The 16607-nt window shown below is 42.4% G+C and overlaps 1 protein-coding gene across 3 annotated transcripts; it reads right to left on the reverse strand.

The window, feature by feature from the left end:
* LOC120393593 (olfactory receptor 6F1-like) lies at positions 1 to 16268 on the reverse strand. Of its 3 annotated transcripts, XR_005592082.1 has the most exons (4): positions 16219 to 16268; positions 15620 to 15698; positions 1131 to 1328; positions 1 to 77 (listed from the first exon to the last, which is right to left on the reverse strand). XR_005592082.1 is itself a non-coding variant. In XM_039518223.1 (3 exons), the coding sequence occupies exons 2-3, from the start codon at positions 15659 to 15661 to the stop codon at positions 11799 to 11801; spliced, it is 981 nt and encodes a 326-aa protein (XP_039374157.1). In that variant the 5' UTR covers positions 15662 to 15698; positions 16219 to 16242. The 3 variants fall into 3 exon arrangements, 1 of the variants encoding a protein (XP_039374157.1); XR_005592081.1 differs by lacking the exon at positions 1 to 77 and having other exon boundaries at positions 1103 to 1328; XM_039518223.1 differs by lacking the exons at positions 1 to 77; positions 1131 to 1328 and adding an exon at positions 11799 to 12737 and having other exon boundaries at positions 16219 to 16242.
* Positions 16269 to 16607: the final 339 nt, after the last annotated feature.

Here is a 16607-nt window from a genome sequence, read left to right on the forward strand (position 1 = left end):
GCCCTCAGGCACCCCACACTGGTGAAGCGGTATCCACAGCGCTGGTTGATGCAGTGAGTCAAAACTGGCTGCAAAGTCTATAAACACAGTGGTAACATCCTTTGGTCACTCTATTCATTTTTCAGTAAACTTATCTGTCTATCAAGTCTGGCACATGGGGTTTCCCTTTAGTAATTGTTAAGATTATTTCAGAATCTGTCACTACTGTTGTGGTTTTTGTACAATGGAATCGGCATTTCACACAACAGGTCTCTCTGGGTTGTAGAACTTACTTCCCTAGAGGGAGAGGGAGGAGGCCCTTTCCAATAGTTGACTAACACCTTACACTTAGTGTATGTCTACACAATCAGCTAGGGGTGTGATTCCCAGATTATGTAGACATACTCACACTAGCTCTCAGTGAGGTAGATTACTTAAAATAGTAGTGTAGCTATTGAACACCTAAACTCCTGTCAGGAATGGTCTAGATAATACTTAGTCCTGCCATGACTGCAGGGTACTGGACTAGATGACCTCTCAAGGTCCTTTCCAGTCCTATGATTCTATGAAGTACAGACATTGGCATGGGCAAGGTATGCCAAATACATACCCATTGGGTTCAGGTGGGTTTCTACTCAGTGAAAATAGCCTGTGGCTCCACTCACTGCAGCCTGTGATACTATTGCTACACTGCTAATTTTGGAATGCTAGTTGGATGAACTGGGACTGACACCTCTTGCTCATAGTGTAGACATAGCCTTAATGGACGTTGAGAGGCAATGACTTAAAGTCTGTAGCCTTCTGCCCCTGGGGAGCACTGGAACCAGTTTGAACAGGCTGGGTCACACTGTGGGAACCATACTGACCGTTGAATGGACACACTGGAAAATCTGAGCAAGCCAGGAGCATGTAAATCAGAGAGATTCTGTTCTTGCAATTTAAGAGTGAAGCTAAACTAATTTAGATTCTAGTGAAGTATGAGATTAGATGAGATTAAGTATGTGTGCAGGGCTCTGGCAGAGCTGTTCTTCAACCACTACCCAGGGGTTTTCCTGTCTTTTCATCACATCCTCAGCCCAGACCAAGAACTACTCCTTACTCTGTAAGACATTGATTTCTCCAGTATTGCTCTTTAAAGAGACGTTGCTTACATAATCAGCCAGACAATCAGTATCTGCTCAAAGTGCAGCTTCAAAAGGTTTCCAGGTGAGTTATTTGCATAATCTTCACCACCAACAATTTTCTTGAAAATCCACTTCATGCGTATTGTCCCCAAATGGCCTTTGATATCCTCACTATCTGCCAGAGATTGCATGATTCATGTCTTCCTCCTAAAGCTCCATGTAATCCTACAAAAGTATACAAACATTTGCATTTTTAATACAATGAATTCCAAAGATGTAAAAGTTAGTTCAATAAGATTTGTCCAGGATGTTACAGGACACCATCATATCTGTCACAATGATACTCTTGCAATACAGTGTCTGAACCCCTGGCTGCACTTACTCAACTCAAACCTTCCTGCAGCCTTACTCCCTGCCTTGAATGCAATTCCTTGGAGACGGTGTGGCTAATAATATCCTTTTGCATGACATCCATCCAGTTTGGGTCTTCCAACCCTTCTCTTACCCTCCACTTCTAGGATAAACTCTGTTTCCTATACATTCTTCCAATTTTCTTTTCACATGGCCAACCCATCTACACCTGGAATCCCTTAGTTTTTTTCTATAATTGGTACCACCTTCAAATTTCTCCTACTTCTCTGGTTTGAAATAATGGACCAGCCATGTAACTCCAACCACCCATCTTTACATTTTCATTTCCATTGTATTCAAGATCTGCTCTTGTCTCTTCCTCAGTGCCCAGAATTCAGGGCCCTAGAAAGTTCAGGCCTAATTAACAGCTTGTATATCTCACTTTTCAATTTGATAGGTTTAGAGGAAATGTGCATGTTCATATAAATAGGCATATAGTGCCCAATACAGCAAAAGCTGTACATCTGTAAATAAATTGAACACATGAATAATCTCATTGAAATTACATGAGAGTACGGATTACTAACATGAGTGTAAATTTGTCTGCAGGATTGGGATGGTGCATAATGTTGATTAGGCTCAATAATGCAGATAATCTATAAGTAGAAATCCTATAGTCTCCATTGGAGTTCTGAATGCAGACAGGCTATAGGAGTATTTCTATTTAGTCTAAACACTCAAGTGCATGCAGTATCATGTCTGTAGAGAAGAAGAGATTCACGAAAAACATAATAGAGGAATAAAAAAGTCCATTCATTGGAGACCTCTTCTCTTTTTTTTGTGTAGAATTTTCACAAAGTGAGGATGATGGTTTGGTGAACCAGTGTTGGGAGGGTGTTCTATGCATGTGCTGATGGTACGAAGAAGACACATAATTAGACTGTGGCACTTCTTGGCACAGAGAGACATTGAGACCAAAAATGTAGCAAGATTCATAAAAGGTTTGGATAAGAAGAATATTCAGGATTATTATAAATTAATTAGGATAACATATTTTGAAGGGATATTAAACATCATGTTTCAGGGATTAAGCCAATATCTAATTGTTAACTATTCTACTGTGGGGACTGATTATCCCATCTCTGTCTACTGGGAATCTTCCTCTGAACATCTGGTTCTGGTCACTGTGAGAAACAAGATACTGGGCTAGATATGGCCCTCAGGTTGGATGCCGGATGGCAATTCTTTTGTTTCCATCACACAGACAATGGCAGAACTGAGCAATTTTCTTCAGCAGGATCTGTGACTCACAAAGATCTCAAAGTATTTTGTGTGTATTAACTTGGATCCATATATAGGCCCAAAGAGGCCACATAACCCAGTCACTGTCCACGATTAAACAGTTTTAAACAAGATTAGGAGTTCGGTATGCAGAGACATGGAACCCTGGGAAAAAAATCACCATTATAATCTCTTTTTATAACATTTTTATTAAAGATATAGACAAGAAAAACTGTTAAAGCATTTGAAATGTAAAATATTAAACGAGACTTTCATTTTAACAATGTCCTTTGTTTCCATTCTCTTTAGCTGGAGTCTGTTTTAAAAAAATAATTAGATAACTCGATGATAGGTCCATCAATGGCTATTAGCCAAGATTATTAGAGACCCAATCCCATGCTCTGGGTGTCACTAAACCTCTGACTACCAGAAGCTGGGACTGGATGACAGGGGATACATCACTCGATAATTGCTCTGTTCTGTTCAGTCCCTCTGAAGAATCTGGCATGGGCACTCGCAGAAACAGGATACTGGACTAGATGGATCTTTGGTCTGACCTGGGATGATCTTTCATTGGTTCTTATGTTCTAACATGATGATAAGCGGTTTCTTAGCCAATGGGAGATGCTGAGGAGAGGGGTGTGTTTTAAACTCCCCAGCTGTCAAAGAATTCAGTCCCGATGTCCCCTGGAGTGAGACACCTCCTTCTACTTAGGATTCTCAGCTGGGAACCCTCTAACCCCAATTACAACAAGCTGGCCTGGGGGGTGGGAGGAGGAAGAAGGAATTAGTAGGAGACTGATAACTTTTATCCCAGTGATCAGAATAGTCACCTGGAATGTGTGAAGGCCCCACTTTCAGTGCCTGATAAGGAGAAAGGATTTAAACAGGTCTCTTCCCTGACCTATGTGGGTGTCCTAACCACCGAGATATGGGATCTCCTGATGTGAGTCTCTCTCAAACTCTCCTGTTCAAGCCTAAGTCCCTTTGTGGTATGATGGGTTGGACCCCACTTCTGGGATGCCACCTGATGTACTGAGGTTTCACTGAACCTGCTCCACCAGCCTGGACTCCCTCCCCCTGTTTTGCTGAATCAGGCTCCCCGGCCTCTTGCAGCACACACACACACACACACACGCGCGCACACACACACACATAGGGATTCACTAGCTGTAGAATCACACAGAGTCTGCAAACACCTCTGTGTGGGAGGACTCACCTCTGTGTGGGAGGACTCAGGTGCACCTCCCCTCTGGGGTCACCCCCAAGGTAGTAGTGTCTTGTGCTACCCAGAGGATTGTGCAACAGAAGCTCATTGAAATTTGCCCCCTCCCCCAATGTGGAGTGAGATATGCACAGCTTCCTGGTCCCTCCAGTTATAATTTGCACAGACTGGGTTTAAATATAAACAAAAACAAGTTAATTAACTACCAAAGGCAGATTTTAAGTGATTATAAAGGATAGCAAACAGATTAAAGCAGATTACCAAGCAAATAAAACAAAACATGTATACCTAGTTTAAGAATTTAAAGAAACTGGTTACAGCTAGGAATTTCTCACCCTAAATGTTGTTTTAGGTATTTCCCTCACAGACTAGTGACACCTTTCCACAACCTGGTTCCAGGGCCACCCAGAGGATTCAGGGGGCCTGAGGCAAAGCAATTTCGGGGGCCCCTTCCATAAAAAAAATTGCAATATTACACCATACTATATTCTCGTGGGGGCCTCTGTGGGGCCCAGTGCAAATTGCCCCACTTGCTCCCCACCACGGGTGGCCCTGGGAAAAATAAACCTTCCGCATCTCAGCACAAACCTAGTTTTGAGAAAACTTCTTTACAAGGTATCACTGGTTCTCAGCATCAGCTAGTGCTAAAAGGCACTAAAGCTCATTAAAAGGGCTGGACAAATATTTTCCATCAAAACTTTTTTTGGATCAAAAACTAGGGTTTTTTTAAAAGTAGAAAAAAATCACAGACAATGTCTGCTTTCCTTCAAAATTAGTTGTGGTTTTTTTTCAATTGAAAGGCTGAAATTAGTCTGCCAAAACCTGAATATGGTTTGAGGTTTCAGAAGTGTGCGGCCAAATATTTGCTGCTCACAGCCCCACCCCCTTACCACGCGGCTCTGAGCGGGGAGGAGCTCAGGCCCCACCGGAGCCACGCTACAGCTCTCCAGGGATGCTCCTGGATGCGCTGAGGCTCTGGAAGAGGGGCGGAGGCAGGGTCAGGCAGGGGCCGGGGAGGGAGCCTCAGTCATTCTTGTGGGGGCCCCTGCGAAGTCCAGGGCCTGGGACAAATTGCCCCACTCCCCCCCCCCCATGGGCTGTCCTGACTGGGTCAAGACTTCTCCCCCCCGTCATTATTTCTCAGATCTTTCCAGCTGTCATCTTGGGTGGGGATTCAGTGAAGAGTGAACCAAGATCAACTTACTCCCCAGCCTTAAATAGAATTTGCATAAGGCAGGAATCCTTTGCTTTCCAGACCCTTCCAGTGTAAAAATATCAGTTCAAGATGGGATCCTGTACTGGCTGACATGACCACCTGACCTACTGTTGTCAAAGCAGAGTCTCAGGAAGCTTCTCAGGAGGGAGAGAGACTAATATTTTCCAAGTCCCATTGTTCCCCTTAATGGCCCATCCAGGCTGATTGCATTCTGTCTGACAGGCGTTCCCCAAGTATAAACACAGTTGTAATAGTTACACAGTTAATACAGAATATGTTATGTGCATACAAATAGGACAAACATGTTCAGCAAATCATAACCTTTCCAATGAGATCTTACATGAACCATCTTGTGTAAAATGCATTTCAGTTATGCCAAAATCATGTTATAACAATGTTTCTATGAAGAGTATGGCATGCAATGTCACAAGTGGATCTAGCCCTACCTGGGGAGGAAACCCATTGGCTCCACTGATTAGATTATGTATTAATTATTATTATCATTAGTTAAAATGCTTGAGCTTTTTAATAGGATAGAATTCAATAAGATACTACTGATATTAAATGGGGTTTTCAACAATTTAGTAAAAAAGAAAAGAACAGAAATTGATAGATGAGAAGATTCTTTTTATAGAATTGGCCAGATCGCCAGCTGGTATAAATTGGCCAGAGCTCCCCTGAAGTTACTGGGCCAGATTAAAGAGCCATTGAAAGAGAGGAATGTGTGAATGATTCTACAGCCTGATGCTCAGAGCACACACCCTGGAAGTAGGAGACCCAGGATCCAGTCACCCATGCTTCGGTGACTCTTCTAACACTGGGGATCTGGCCCAGTGACTTGAATGGAGCCACACTGACTAAGACCAGTTGTGGTTTTGTCCCAGTGTGTCTGTCCATTACCTGAGCTGAGAACGTCCCAAACACTAGTTATCCACAATTCTATGCTTTCAGATTTTAAAATAAATAAAATTAAATTAAATAAGGTCATCGACACTACTTGAGAAACTTCCAAGTCCACAATATTTTCCCTAGTGCACTTTTCACCTCCTTGTTTTTCAGGCTGTAGATAATGGGGTTTAACATTGGAGTCAAGATGTTATACTGAATGGAAAACATTTCATCCAGAGCCACAGAGGAGACTGAGCTGGGTTTTGTGTACTGGAAAGAACCTGTCAGGTACCATAAACCAACCACAATCAAGTGGGAGCTGCAGGTGGAGAAGGCTTTACGCCTGCCCTGCACCAAGCATATCCTCAGGATAGTGGCGATGATGTGAATGTAGGAGATCAGGGTGAAGAGGAAGGAGCTTGATCCAAGTATCACAACAGAAGGGAGAAGCACCACTTGATTGGTGAAGGTATCAGTGCAGGACAGATGCAATAGGGGAGGGAGCTCACAGCTGAAATGGCTGATCTGATTGGGGCCACAGATGTGCAACCTGAGGGCGAAATCTGTGTTAAGCTGGGTATTTATGAAGCCTATTACCCATGCACCACTCACCAGCAGAACACAGATCCCTTTGCTCATGGTCTCCACGTAACGCAATGGGTCACAGATGGCAGCGTAGTGATCATACGCCATTGTTGAGAGAATAAAAATTTCAGCACCAGCTGGTAGTAAAATGAAGAATATCTGGGCAAGGCAGCCATCAGTAGAAATGGTTTTGTTCTTGTCTAGGAAAATCACCAACATCTTAAGAACTATGGCTGAGGAATAGCAGATAGTGACAAAAGATAAATGAGACAGGAAGAAGTAAATGGGGTTGTGAAGGTGACGATCAGTCCTTATCACCAGTATGATCACCACGTTCTCCACTAGGCTGATTACATAAATAACTACAAGCACCAGGAATAGGAAAATCTGCATCGGTGGGTCACTGGAAAGTCCCAGGAGAATAAATTTGGTCACTTTGGTTTGATTCCCCATTGATGCTCTCTCAGGAAATCTGACCTGTCACATATCACATAGAAGTAAATTGAAATGGCCTGTCAAAATCATCTGATCAAAAGGATGAATGTAAAGTGAGGCCGACTACCACCTATAAAATGTGTGCTGTAAATAGACAAAATGGGCTAGTTGCACAGAAGGACCTTGGCACCTACCGTACCTACCACCTTAGGTGCCTAAATCCCAGAATCAAGCCCCACTGGTATTCACATAAAACCTGCTCAGCTGTGACATTGAGGTACCCCTATGACAGTCCCAGTCTCTCCTACTGAAGCTGTTCCACTGTGGTTAAATAATAAAAGAGGCTTTGGAGCAGAAGGACTGGATACTCAGCCTTCTGTATTGGCGGGTGAGCACTCTAACCACCAGCATATACAGTCATTCATGCTCTTGCCATCTCTTTCAGGTCCAATATCTCTTTAATCTGTCCCACTAACTTCAACAGAGCTACATCTGATTTACACCAGCTGGAGATTTGGCCCATTGACTCCTATGGCGCTATTGATGATTTACACTAATATGGGATCTGGCCAGTTCTATAAATACTTTTACAAAAAATACAGAACGTATAATCTGTAGAATTGTATTGGATGGATGCCTATTAAGATCTCTAGGATTCTAGAATAAGATAAAGACGAAGACGACGAGGAGGAGGCAGAGGAAGTGGAAGAAACCTCCGAGGCCTAGAAATTCTGGTTTGCCACCCAGCAGGGTATAGCCTATCAACCCAAACTAATATGGAAAATACAGGTAATTCATAAATATTATGAATAACATGAAGTGTGGGTCAGATAAGCTTATCTGGTTGACAGCCTCCTCCCCTATGAGGGTGTGTTGTGTGGAGGTGGGCAAACCAACATATCATTCATCTGTTCAAATGAACAACCAGAGATCATTTGCAACAATAGAGGGAAAAGGACTCATCTTATAAACCAGAACGTGACCTGAGGTTGTCTTTTGGCAAAACCAGAAGAGAGAGGTTGGAGCAAACAAATGCTCCAACACTGGAAGGAGAGAAATGACAACAGAGAAAGAAATGACAGAGCATAGATTCACTGCACAACTGAGAGATTTATTCCAAAGAGGAGAATTTATGCAAATGGCGATTGAAAACCTGAAAAGGGAGACTAGTCATGTAGAACTGCATGCAAACATTTTGGGAGCAGCAATGATACAGGATCAACAGAAGCCAAAAATGGGCGGGAGGGGAAATGAGGAGAAAATATGAATGAAACAGCACCTGAAGAAAGTACAGGAAATATGAATAATTTGTTGATCGAGATCATGCAAAGTGTAGAGACATTGAGGAGTGGCCAGTGTTGCCAAGTAGGAAATTTGTACACCAGCAAAGACTGGATGATATAACACAAGCACTTAATGAAGCACTCAAGGAAACTGTGGAGTAAAACCACCAATAGCCGGTAGAATTATATAATTTATGCTGCAGTAACCATAGCAGCTCATCAGTTTAAGATCAAGACATCTGAGGATGTGAGCCATCCTCATGGCAATGAAGGTTAAAGCAGAAGAATAAGCTTTTATATCAGCCTACAAGATGCACGAGAAAAAACATCTGAAGAGACAAGAGAAGCAAACGGCCTTGGAGATAGCAACTGGATGAGAGAGTTGTGAAGGGACAATGTAAATGAAGGCTGAGCCATCTGAGTCACAGGCTTGAAAGATATTGAGCAGAAAGTTATTAGTACCAGGAGAACAATTTCTTCACCAGAGACCCTAGGAGATTCTTTGATCTGATGGATGTTAAAAACAGAATAGGCAAAAATAGAAAGCCAATAAATAAGGTGGAAGAGTTTCAGCGCTACTGGAAGGAAATCTGTCTGAGACTGCGCAACATAATAGACAGTGAAACGGATTAAAAATGAGAGGAAAAACTTACAAATCACACCACAGAGGAATACACAGAAAGATCAAAGAAAGAAAGAAAGAAAGAAAGAAATGAGATACTGAGAGGAATGAAAAATGAAATGAATAGAATGTCAAAGGAGAATGAATAAATTTGAGCACCTAAAATGCAGGAAATCTGCAGAGGGCTTAACAAAAGTCCTGACTACCCAAACCTACTGAGTCCGTTCAGCCAGGATTTATTGGTTACTCATGCGGATACATTTTAGTCAGCAGCTTTCTCCTTTTTCAACTTAAAGATTTAGTATGGTGTAAAAGCTATTTCTTTTTTTAAAAATCCACCATATGTAATACAGAGAGACATTCATAATAATCATAAAGGAACGTGCCCAGCAAACACTGTCTAGGCACGCTGACATGATTTAAAAAAGAAGGGTCCAACTGAACGTTAATGGGAATGTTGTGCTTAAATCTTAAATCTTTTGTGCCTGAAACTTAAGTTCCTTTGAAAATCTGACCCACTGGCACTTCTGACTCAGTGTCCCACAAGTCTGAATATCAGGCTGCTCACACGTAAGAGAATCTCTCCTGCTCTCTTGGAAGCGAGTGGCTATTTTGACATTGATTTTTAGTGGAACTGGGAATGAAGCCAGTGTTCTGTCCAATGTCACATCTATGTTTAACCCCGAATGCCTCCCAGACACAAACTAAATCTTTTCCCCATTATCAGCTCATCAGACAAACACCCAAGGGAGGAGATCTTATATTAGATTAGAATGTGAATGTCACCACAGCCAGATTCTGTGCAAAGTGAATTCCAAAGCTAAGTGTCTGCTCCAGAGAATGCCCTGCAACCCCATAACACACACACAGACACACACACAGAAACTATGGCTAACACACACCAACTGATCTCATTTTTTGTTGTAGTGAGTGAGCGAAAGTAGCTGGATTGCCAGCCATGGCCCCTGTGGATTTCTTGAGAACTGAAACCTGTTTAAATGCTGTTTTGTTCCTCCTGGGACAAGCTCCCTGAAGTTCAGTCTCTGTAAGGAGCTTCTGCTAACACTGGGCTCGGTCAGTCCTTAAGCAATGCTCTGTAGTGTATAAGAATGACAGCAAAGGGGCTTGGATTATCACAGGGTTTAGGTATCCAATCTCAGCAACAGTGAATAAAAAAGGTGTGGACTTAGCCCCCTATTTTCAAAACAGCCCAGGGAGCTAGACACCTTAATAGCAAATCATTTCGTCTCCCCTACAGTGCTTTGAAGCTCCTAGCCCAATATATATAATTACCACAAGAAGGCAATCTAGCTAGCCAACCTTAAAGTTCACTAATAAATGGACATAGGTTAGGGAATGGAGAAAAGGAGTAAATAGAGTGTATATGATGGTGGTAAATAATAGGCACTGAGATAAAGGAGGAGATAAATTGTAAGTTTTTTTTTCTTATGAAAAGTTTATTTTGAAAACACAAAGCCAATGTCTGTAAAACACAAGGTCCACACGCCACCAAAGTCCAGTAAACCCAGCTTTCTCTTACCAAGTCATCCCAAAGCTGTGGCCTTGGTGCAACTGTTTCATGGGATGAATTTGTGTCCCCGCATATGTACCCAAGGGGGTCATAGAAGTCCTATTTCCACGGCTTAATTGGCCATGTGCTGACTCTTTTCATGGGTGAATGTCACTCTGCATGAACAGAGAGATGTTACAACTTACCATGGTGATTCCTTTAGATCAGGGGTGATTTGTGGTGCTCTAAAGAAAGGCAGATCATCCCTCTGTGTTAGGGCTGGGGGACACTGACTAGGATAAAGAGATGGGGAAGAATGTGATGCTTAGATTCATAGATTCTGATGCCAGGAAGGAACATTGTGCTAATCTAGTCAGCCCCCCTGTATAGCAAAGGCCAGATAACTTCTCCAAAATAATTCCTAGAACATATCTAGGATGCTGCCCACACTATATATATATATGTCTTGTGGATGAATATAAGGTTCAAGTCAAGCACGTGTGTTTTATCTGACCAGCCTGATTCAGCACATCCAAAACACACAGATTGTAATTTTCAAGGCTACCAGAGGGTGTGATTTCCAACAGTGCCTAAGGCAGTTAGCTACCCACCTCGCATTGAATTTCAGTGGGAGTTGGGCACCGGGAGGGTGAGGGAGGAGCGGGGATGGGGCAAACGCAGAGAAGGGGCTGGTAAGAGGAGGGGAAGAGGTGGGAGCAGGGGCAGGAAGAGGAGGGGAAGGGGCGTGGGCCTGGGGGAAGGGCCTGGAGCAGGGAGGGGGTTGATCACTCCCCGGGGGAAGTCTGTGCCTATGGTCCAGCTGTTAAATGCAGTGGTGTTTCCCTGGGACTAGATCAGTGTAACTGAGGTCACTCTCATGGCTCATGGTTCAGTGCCCTAGACATCAAACCATAATGGCTCATGAGCAATGTACTGGGGAACAGGTCAGAGAGAAGAATTTATGCTGCAGTTTCAAAAGGATCCCAAGACAGTTAGATATCCAGCCAACTCTGAAATGGTTTGAAATGGGTTTGTTTTGCAATTTCCATTTCAAATGACATTCGGAAAATACTTGTTTCCGCTATGATTTGGAATGAAAACAAATGTCAAAATATCAACATTTCCCACTTGATTTCCCCTCACTGCCTGCCTAAATCAGTTATATCCAGGGCATTGGACTAGGGTGAACAGATGTCCCGATTTTATAGGGACAGTCCCGATTTTTGGGTCTTTTTCTTATATAGGCTCCTATGACTCTCCACCCCCATCCTGATTTTTCACACTTGCTGTCTGGTCACCCTATGTCCTACTGAATGCCTTTCTCAAGATTTCTTTAATGTCTTTATTTCTTAGCGTGTAAATGAAAGGATTAAGCAATGGTGTCATGATAGTGTTCAAGAGGGTGACAACTTTGTTCATTTCCAGTGAGTTCTGTTTGGATGGTTTGACATACAGAAAGATGGAGCAGCCGTACCATATAACCACAACAGTGAGATGGGCAGAGCAAGTGGAAAAGGCCTTTTGCCAGGCTTGGGCAGATGGGATTCTCAGGACGGTGGAGATGATGTAAATGTAGGAGACCAGGATGATGGCACAGGACCCAAGGACGACAATAAAACAGATAATAATATACACCATCTCAACAAGGTGCGTGTCTGTGCAGGACAGCTTTATCCAAGAATCTACATCACAGAAGAAATGGTTGATGATGGTAGAGTCACAGAAGGACAACCCGGTGACCAGAAATGCCAGCACAGCAGTAGTCAGGAAGCTACTTGCCCATGATCCAAGAGCCAGCTGAATGGACAAAGTGCTGTTCATGATGGCGCTATAGCGCAATGGGTGACATATGGCCAGATAGCGATCATAGGCCATGACGGCCAGAAGTAGATATTCAGTGCAACCGAGGGAGTAGACAAAGTACATCTGCAGGAGACAACTGGAGAAGGAAATGGTTTTGCTTTGGGACACTAGGAGAGCAAGAGTTTTGGGAATGTACCCCGTAGTGAACCAGATGTCTACGAAGGAGAGATTGCAGAGGAAGAAATACATCGGAGTGTGCAGGCGGCGGTGAGTCCCCACTAAGGAGATGATGGTGATGTTTCCCATCAGCGTCAGGAGGTACATGAACAAGAAAAGCAGGAAGAGAGAGATCTGCACATACCGAGAGCCAGGGAACCCCAGCAGAATAAATTCCCTCACGTTGGTCTGATTTCCCTTCACCATTGGGTGCTCTCCCTGTTAAAACACAAGAAACCATAAAGGGAAGACAAAGAAACATCCAGGTCACTTGGTTAATTGCAGTTCATTGTTGACAACAAACTGAGAAATCATGGAGAGAGAGAGGGGGGAGAGAATATATTATATTGTTAAAGCCCAACAGGATTATACAGTCTGACCTCCTGTATCACACAGGTTGGAAAAACCCATTAATCAAAGCCCAGTAGCTAATGGTTGAACCAGAGCTTATCTCTTAGGAAAAGGTATCCTATCTTGACAAGACACCACCCCCCACCCCTGCCATATCACATTAAAGAGCAGTATCCTACAGGATACTGAACACAGTTTATGTGAAGTAGTGCACATTCAGTTCTCAGTAGGAGATGTGAGTATGTTGTCATCTATGAGAACTAGAGTTTCAATGGCAGATTGGCACTTAACTCCCCTAGATTCCTTTGAAAATCCCAGCCTTAGATTCTGCTCCACCCACAAAGCCAGGAAACTTGGCTTAATTCACCTCCCAAAGCCAGACGCAGAATCCTGGATTTCTTGCTCTCAGACCTCTGCTCTAACCACGAGACCCCACTTCCCTCCTAGAGCTGTGAATGGAACCCAGGAGTCCTGATTCCTAGCCCTCCAACCTTTAGACCCCATCCCACTCCCAGAGCTGGAAAACAGAACCCAAGCATCCCAATTCCTTTTTCTAAGCCAGAGGTTCTCAAACTGTGATCTGAAAACCACTTGTGGTCCGCGAGCTTCATTCAAGTGGTCCACAGATATTTTCCTCTAAGGTGAGCGCCTGAGCTGTCGCACCGAAGAGAATGAAGGCCACCCGCCTAATTAGTGGAGCCGTGAAGATGTGGTTTCACTAATTAAGTGCCTGGACCCTTGAGAAGATGTACATGTAAGGTGAAGTTGTGACCTTGGAGGGAATAGGGGGTAGGTGGGAGGGGCAGTGGGGTGAGAAGAGGGGGTGGGGCAAATTTGGAACTTCAGGGCTGCAGCAGCCAGAGAGGCAACTTTCCCCAGCTCCAGGGCTGCGGCTGCTGGGGAGAGATGACTCTCCTTCCCAGCCCCAGCTTGGGAGCTGCTGCGGCGGGGGAAAGGCACATCCATCACATTAAAAAGGTATGACTACTGATATTAAAATATGAGTTGTGTGCTTTTATTTGTAGAACAAAAAATATGTTAATTATTATTAAGGATTTTTTATATAGCGCTTTTATCTAAAGCGCTTTACAATGGTTAGCTAATGGTTCAAACATTTGGAAAGATAATTAAGTGGTCCCCTGAGACCCTCTGCAGTTTTCAAGTGCTCCATGAAAAGAAAAGTTTGAGAACCACTGTTCTAAGCTATTAGCACACACTCCCTCCACAGAGCCAGAACATCAGAACGTAAGAACTTACATAAGAACAGCCATACTGGGTCATATCAATTTCCATCTAGACCAGTATCCTCTCTTCTAACAGTGGCCAATGCAGGTGCCCCAGAGGGAATGAACAGAATGTCTGCCTTGAGACATCTTAAAGGACATCTAAAGGACAATCCTCTGTTGTTGTTGTTGATGATGATGTGTGCATATTTGACTTATACCTCCTCTGAACCATTGGTAACCATGATGGTACCCCTGATTTCCAGACTCCATTCACTTCTAATTCTGGGTATTCTCTATAGTAAGGTTCCATTAATACATAATTTGTAATGGGTTAACAATTGACGTTTTAATAAATGGTTAACCAATTTGTATTGAGGCCAACCACTCCAAATGTGTTTATAAACCCGATATATAACCATTTCTGAAACTTTCTACTGATGTGCTTATAACCCTGGGAACATATAATGTTTACGTCTTTACATGCTTAAAATCAATTAAACTTTGTCAATAGGCGTGGAAGAATTCATTTTCCTCATAATTTTGATGGCTAATATCAATGCTTATTTTTAAAAGCATTGCTTTTCTATTTTTATGGATTTAGATTTTCATATTTGCGCAATATTATCACTTTTAATTGTTTATTTCCATTTTTATCAATTAAGTGTTCACAATTGCAGTTCATTATGTGGGCCAGACAATGAAGCAGAGTCAGACAGATGTTGAGATTCAAAATGTTAAAGGTTTATAACTGTTAAAATTCTGTCAACATCATATGGCAAATTAAGCAAAGCAAATACCCTTTATCAGCATTTTCCTTCTTTACCTGTTAATTTGGATTATTGATGGAAATATATTTGTCATTTTTCTGGGTGTGTGGTGAAATTAACGTTTATCATCATTTACCAATATAAATCTGATCCTTCCAAGCTTGTTTCTAAAGGACTTATAAAGGGAACTCTAATATAAAGTGTGGTCCCATTTTCTTCAGTTTAATTAGTCTCTCTGCAAACTGCACTGTCTTCAGGATGTTCTCACAAGAGTCACTGACATGAATGTAGTAAATAATTCTATTGGTGATACAATGGCTAGAATCTTTCTTTCTTTCTTTCTTTCTTTCTTTCTTTCTTTCTTTTCTAAAGTCACCATATATGGGGGAAGATTATTTTATTTTGGAAGGTGTCAAGTATCTCTGCATAGTTTGCAAAACTACAATTAATCTGCAAGACAGCGAGAAGGTGAAACTGACCAGAAATCTACTATAAACACAAGTGAAATTGCCTAATATGTTTTTGTACTGGAGAGGGAGCGCAATGCAGAACCATAGGATTGTATGCTCTAAGAGGCTTGAGGGAATTATGAACCCAAATCCATTGAATTTCTGAGGGATTTGTGCAATTTGCTCTAAACTAGTATTAATTTGAATGCTAGGAATAATAATAACACCACCACATTCTGATTTCATTTAAACTGGTGTAACTTCTAAGCATTCTGGGTAGATACTCAAAGACCTTTCAGAATACTCACTGTGTGGGTGGCAGTTCTGTGGATGCATCCTGAATGAAACATAACTGCTAACACATCAAGTGTAGAAAAAAGGTGCTCTCTTAAGCATGGAGAGAAAAACCAACACAGTTATAATTATTTAAAAACAGACAATAATTCTGCTTCTCTGACACACACCTTTTGAACACTTTCAAAAGATTCAAGCACACAACCTGCTCTAATGAAATCAACCATCAAATATCCTTAAGAGATTATCAGTATATCTTAGTATATACTTATAACTGAAAATGAACTATGTATACGTTATATACTACTGTCTGCTGTCTTTCTCTCTCTGTCTCTTCTATGGCACTGACATCTATTTATCTATCTATCTCTTATATACTACTGTCTTCTTATGTGCTCCATTCAGGCAATGAAAGAGTGTTTGACTCAGGATGGCTTATTTCATCAGAAGGCCACCTTGGGACATAATCTTCAGAGAAATTCACAGACTTTCTCAGAACTACAGAGGGAATTGCTTGAGGGGCCATTAACCAAATAACTCATGGGCCAATCCTCAGAGAAGCTGGCTCTAATTCCCACATGCCCGCATGGGTTTTGTAAACACACACACCTACCTTCGTAGATTTCCTCTGCACTGAATTCTGAGCAACTTCTACATGCTCTTGTGGCATGTCAAACCTCCATCCATTATTCGTGGATCCAGTCTCGAGAAGAGTTGGCTGAATAATAAGGCACAGTGGGAAAGATTCTTTAGGCAGCCAACCAATAGAAACAACACTTAGCTCTTATTCTGGGCTTAAAATCAGTAGCTCTCAAAGAACTTTACCAAGGAGGTCAGGGTCACTATCCCCATTTTACAGATGGGGAAACTGGGGCACAGACAGGGGCGATTCACTCTGGAATGGGTAAGAGGGGACTCAGCCAAACTGACTGCAGTGGAGTTATTCCAGGTTTACACTGGGGTGAACAGAGAGGAAGAATCAGTCCCATTTATCCAATGGGC

Source organism: Mauremys reevesii, unplaced genomic scaffold (genome assembly GCF_016161935.1).
Source record: "Mauremys reevesii isolate NIE-2019 unplaced genomic scaffold, ASM1616193v1 Contig24, whole genome shotgun sequence".
In the NCBI taxonomy this organism is placed as follows: domain Eukaryota; kingdom Metazoa; phylum Chordata; order Testudines; family Geoemydidae; genus Mauremys; species Mauremys reevesii.

Excerpts from the sequence above, each read along its gene's own strand:
- LOC120393593 (XM_039518223.1), bottom strand. The coding sequence starts at position 15,661 with ATGTTTCATTCAGGATGCATCCACAGAACTGCCACCCACACA. Across the intron at positions 12,738-15,619 it reads ACAGAACTGCCACCCACACA|GGAGAGCACCCAATGGTGAA; the intron begins GTGAGTATTCTG and ends GTGTTTTAACAG.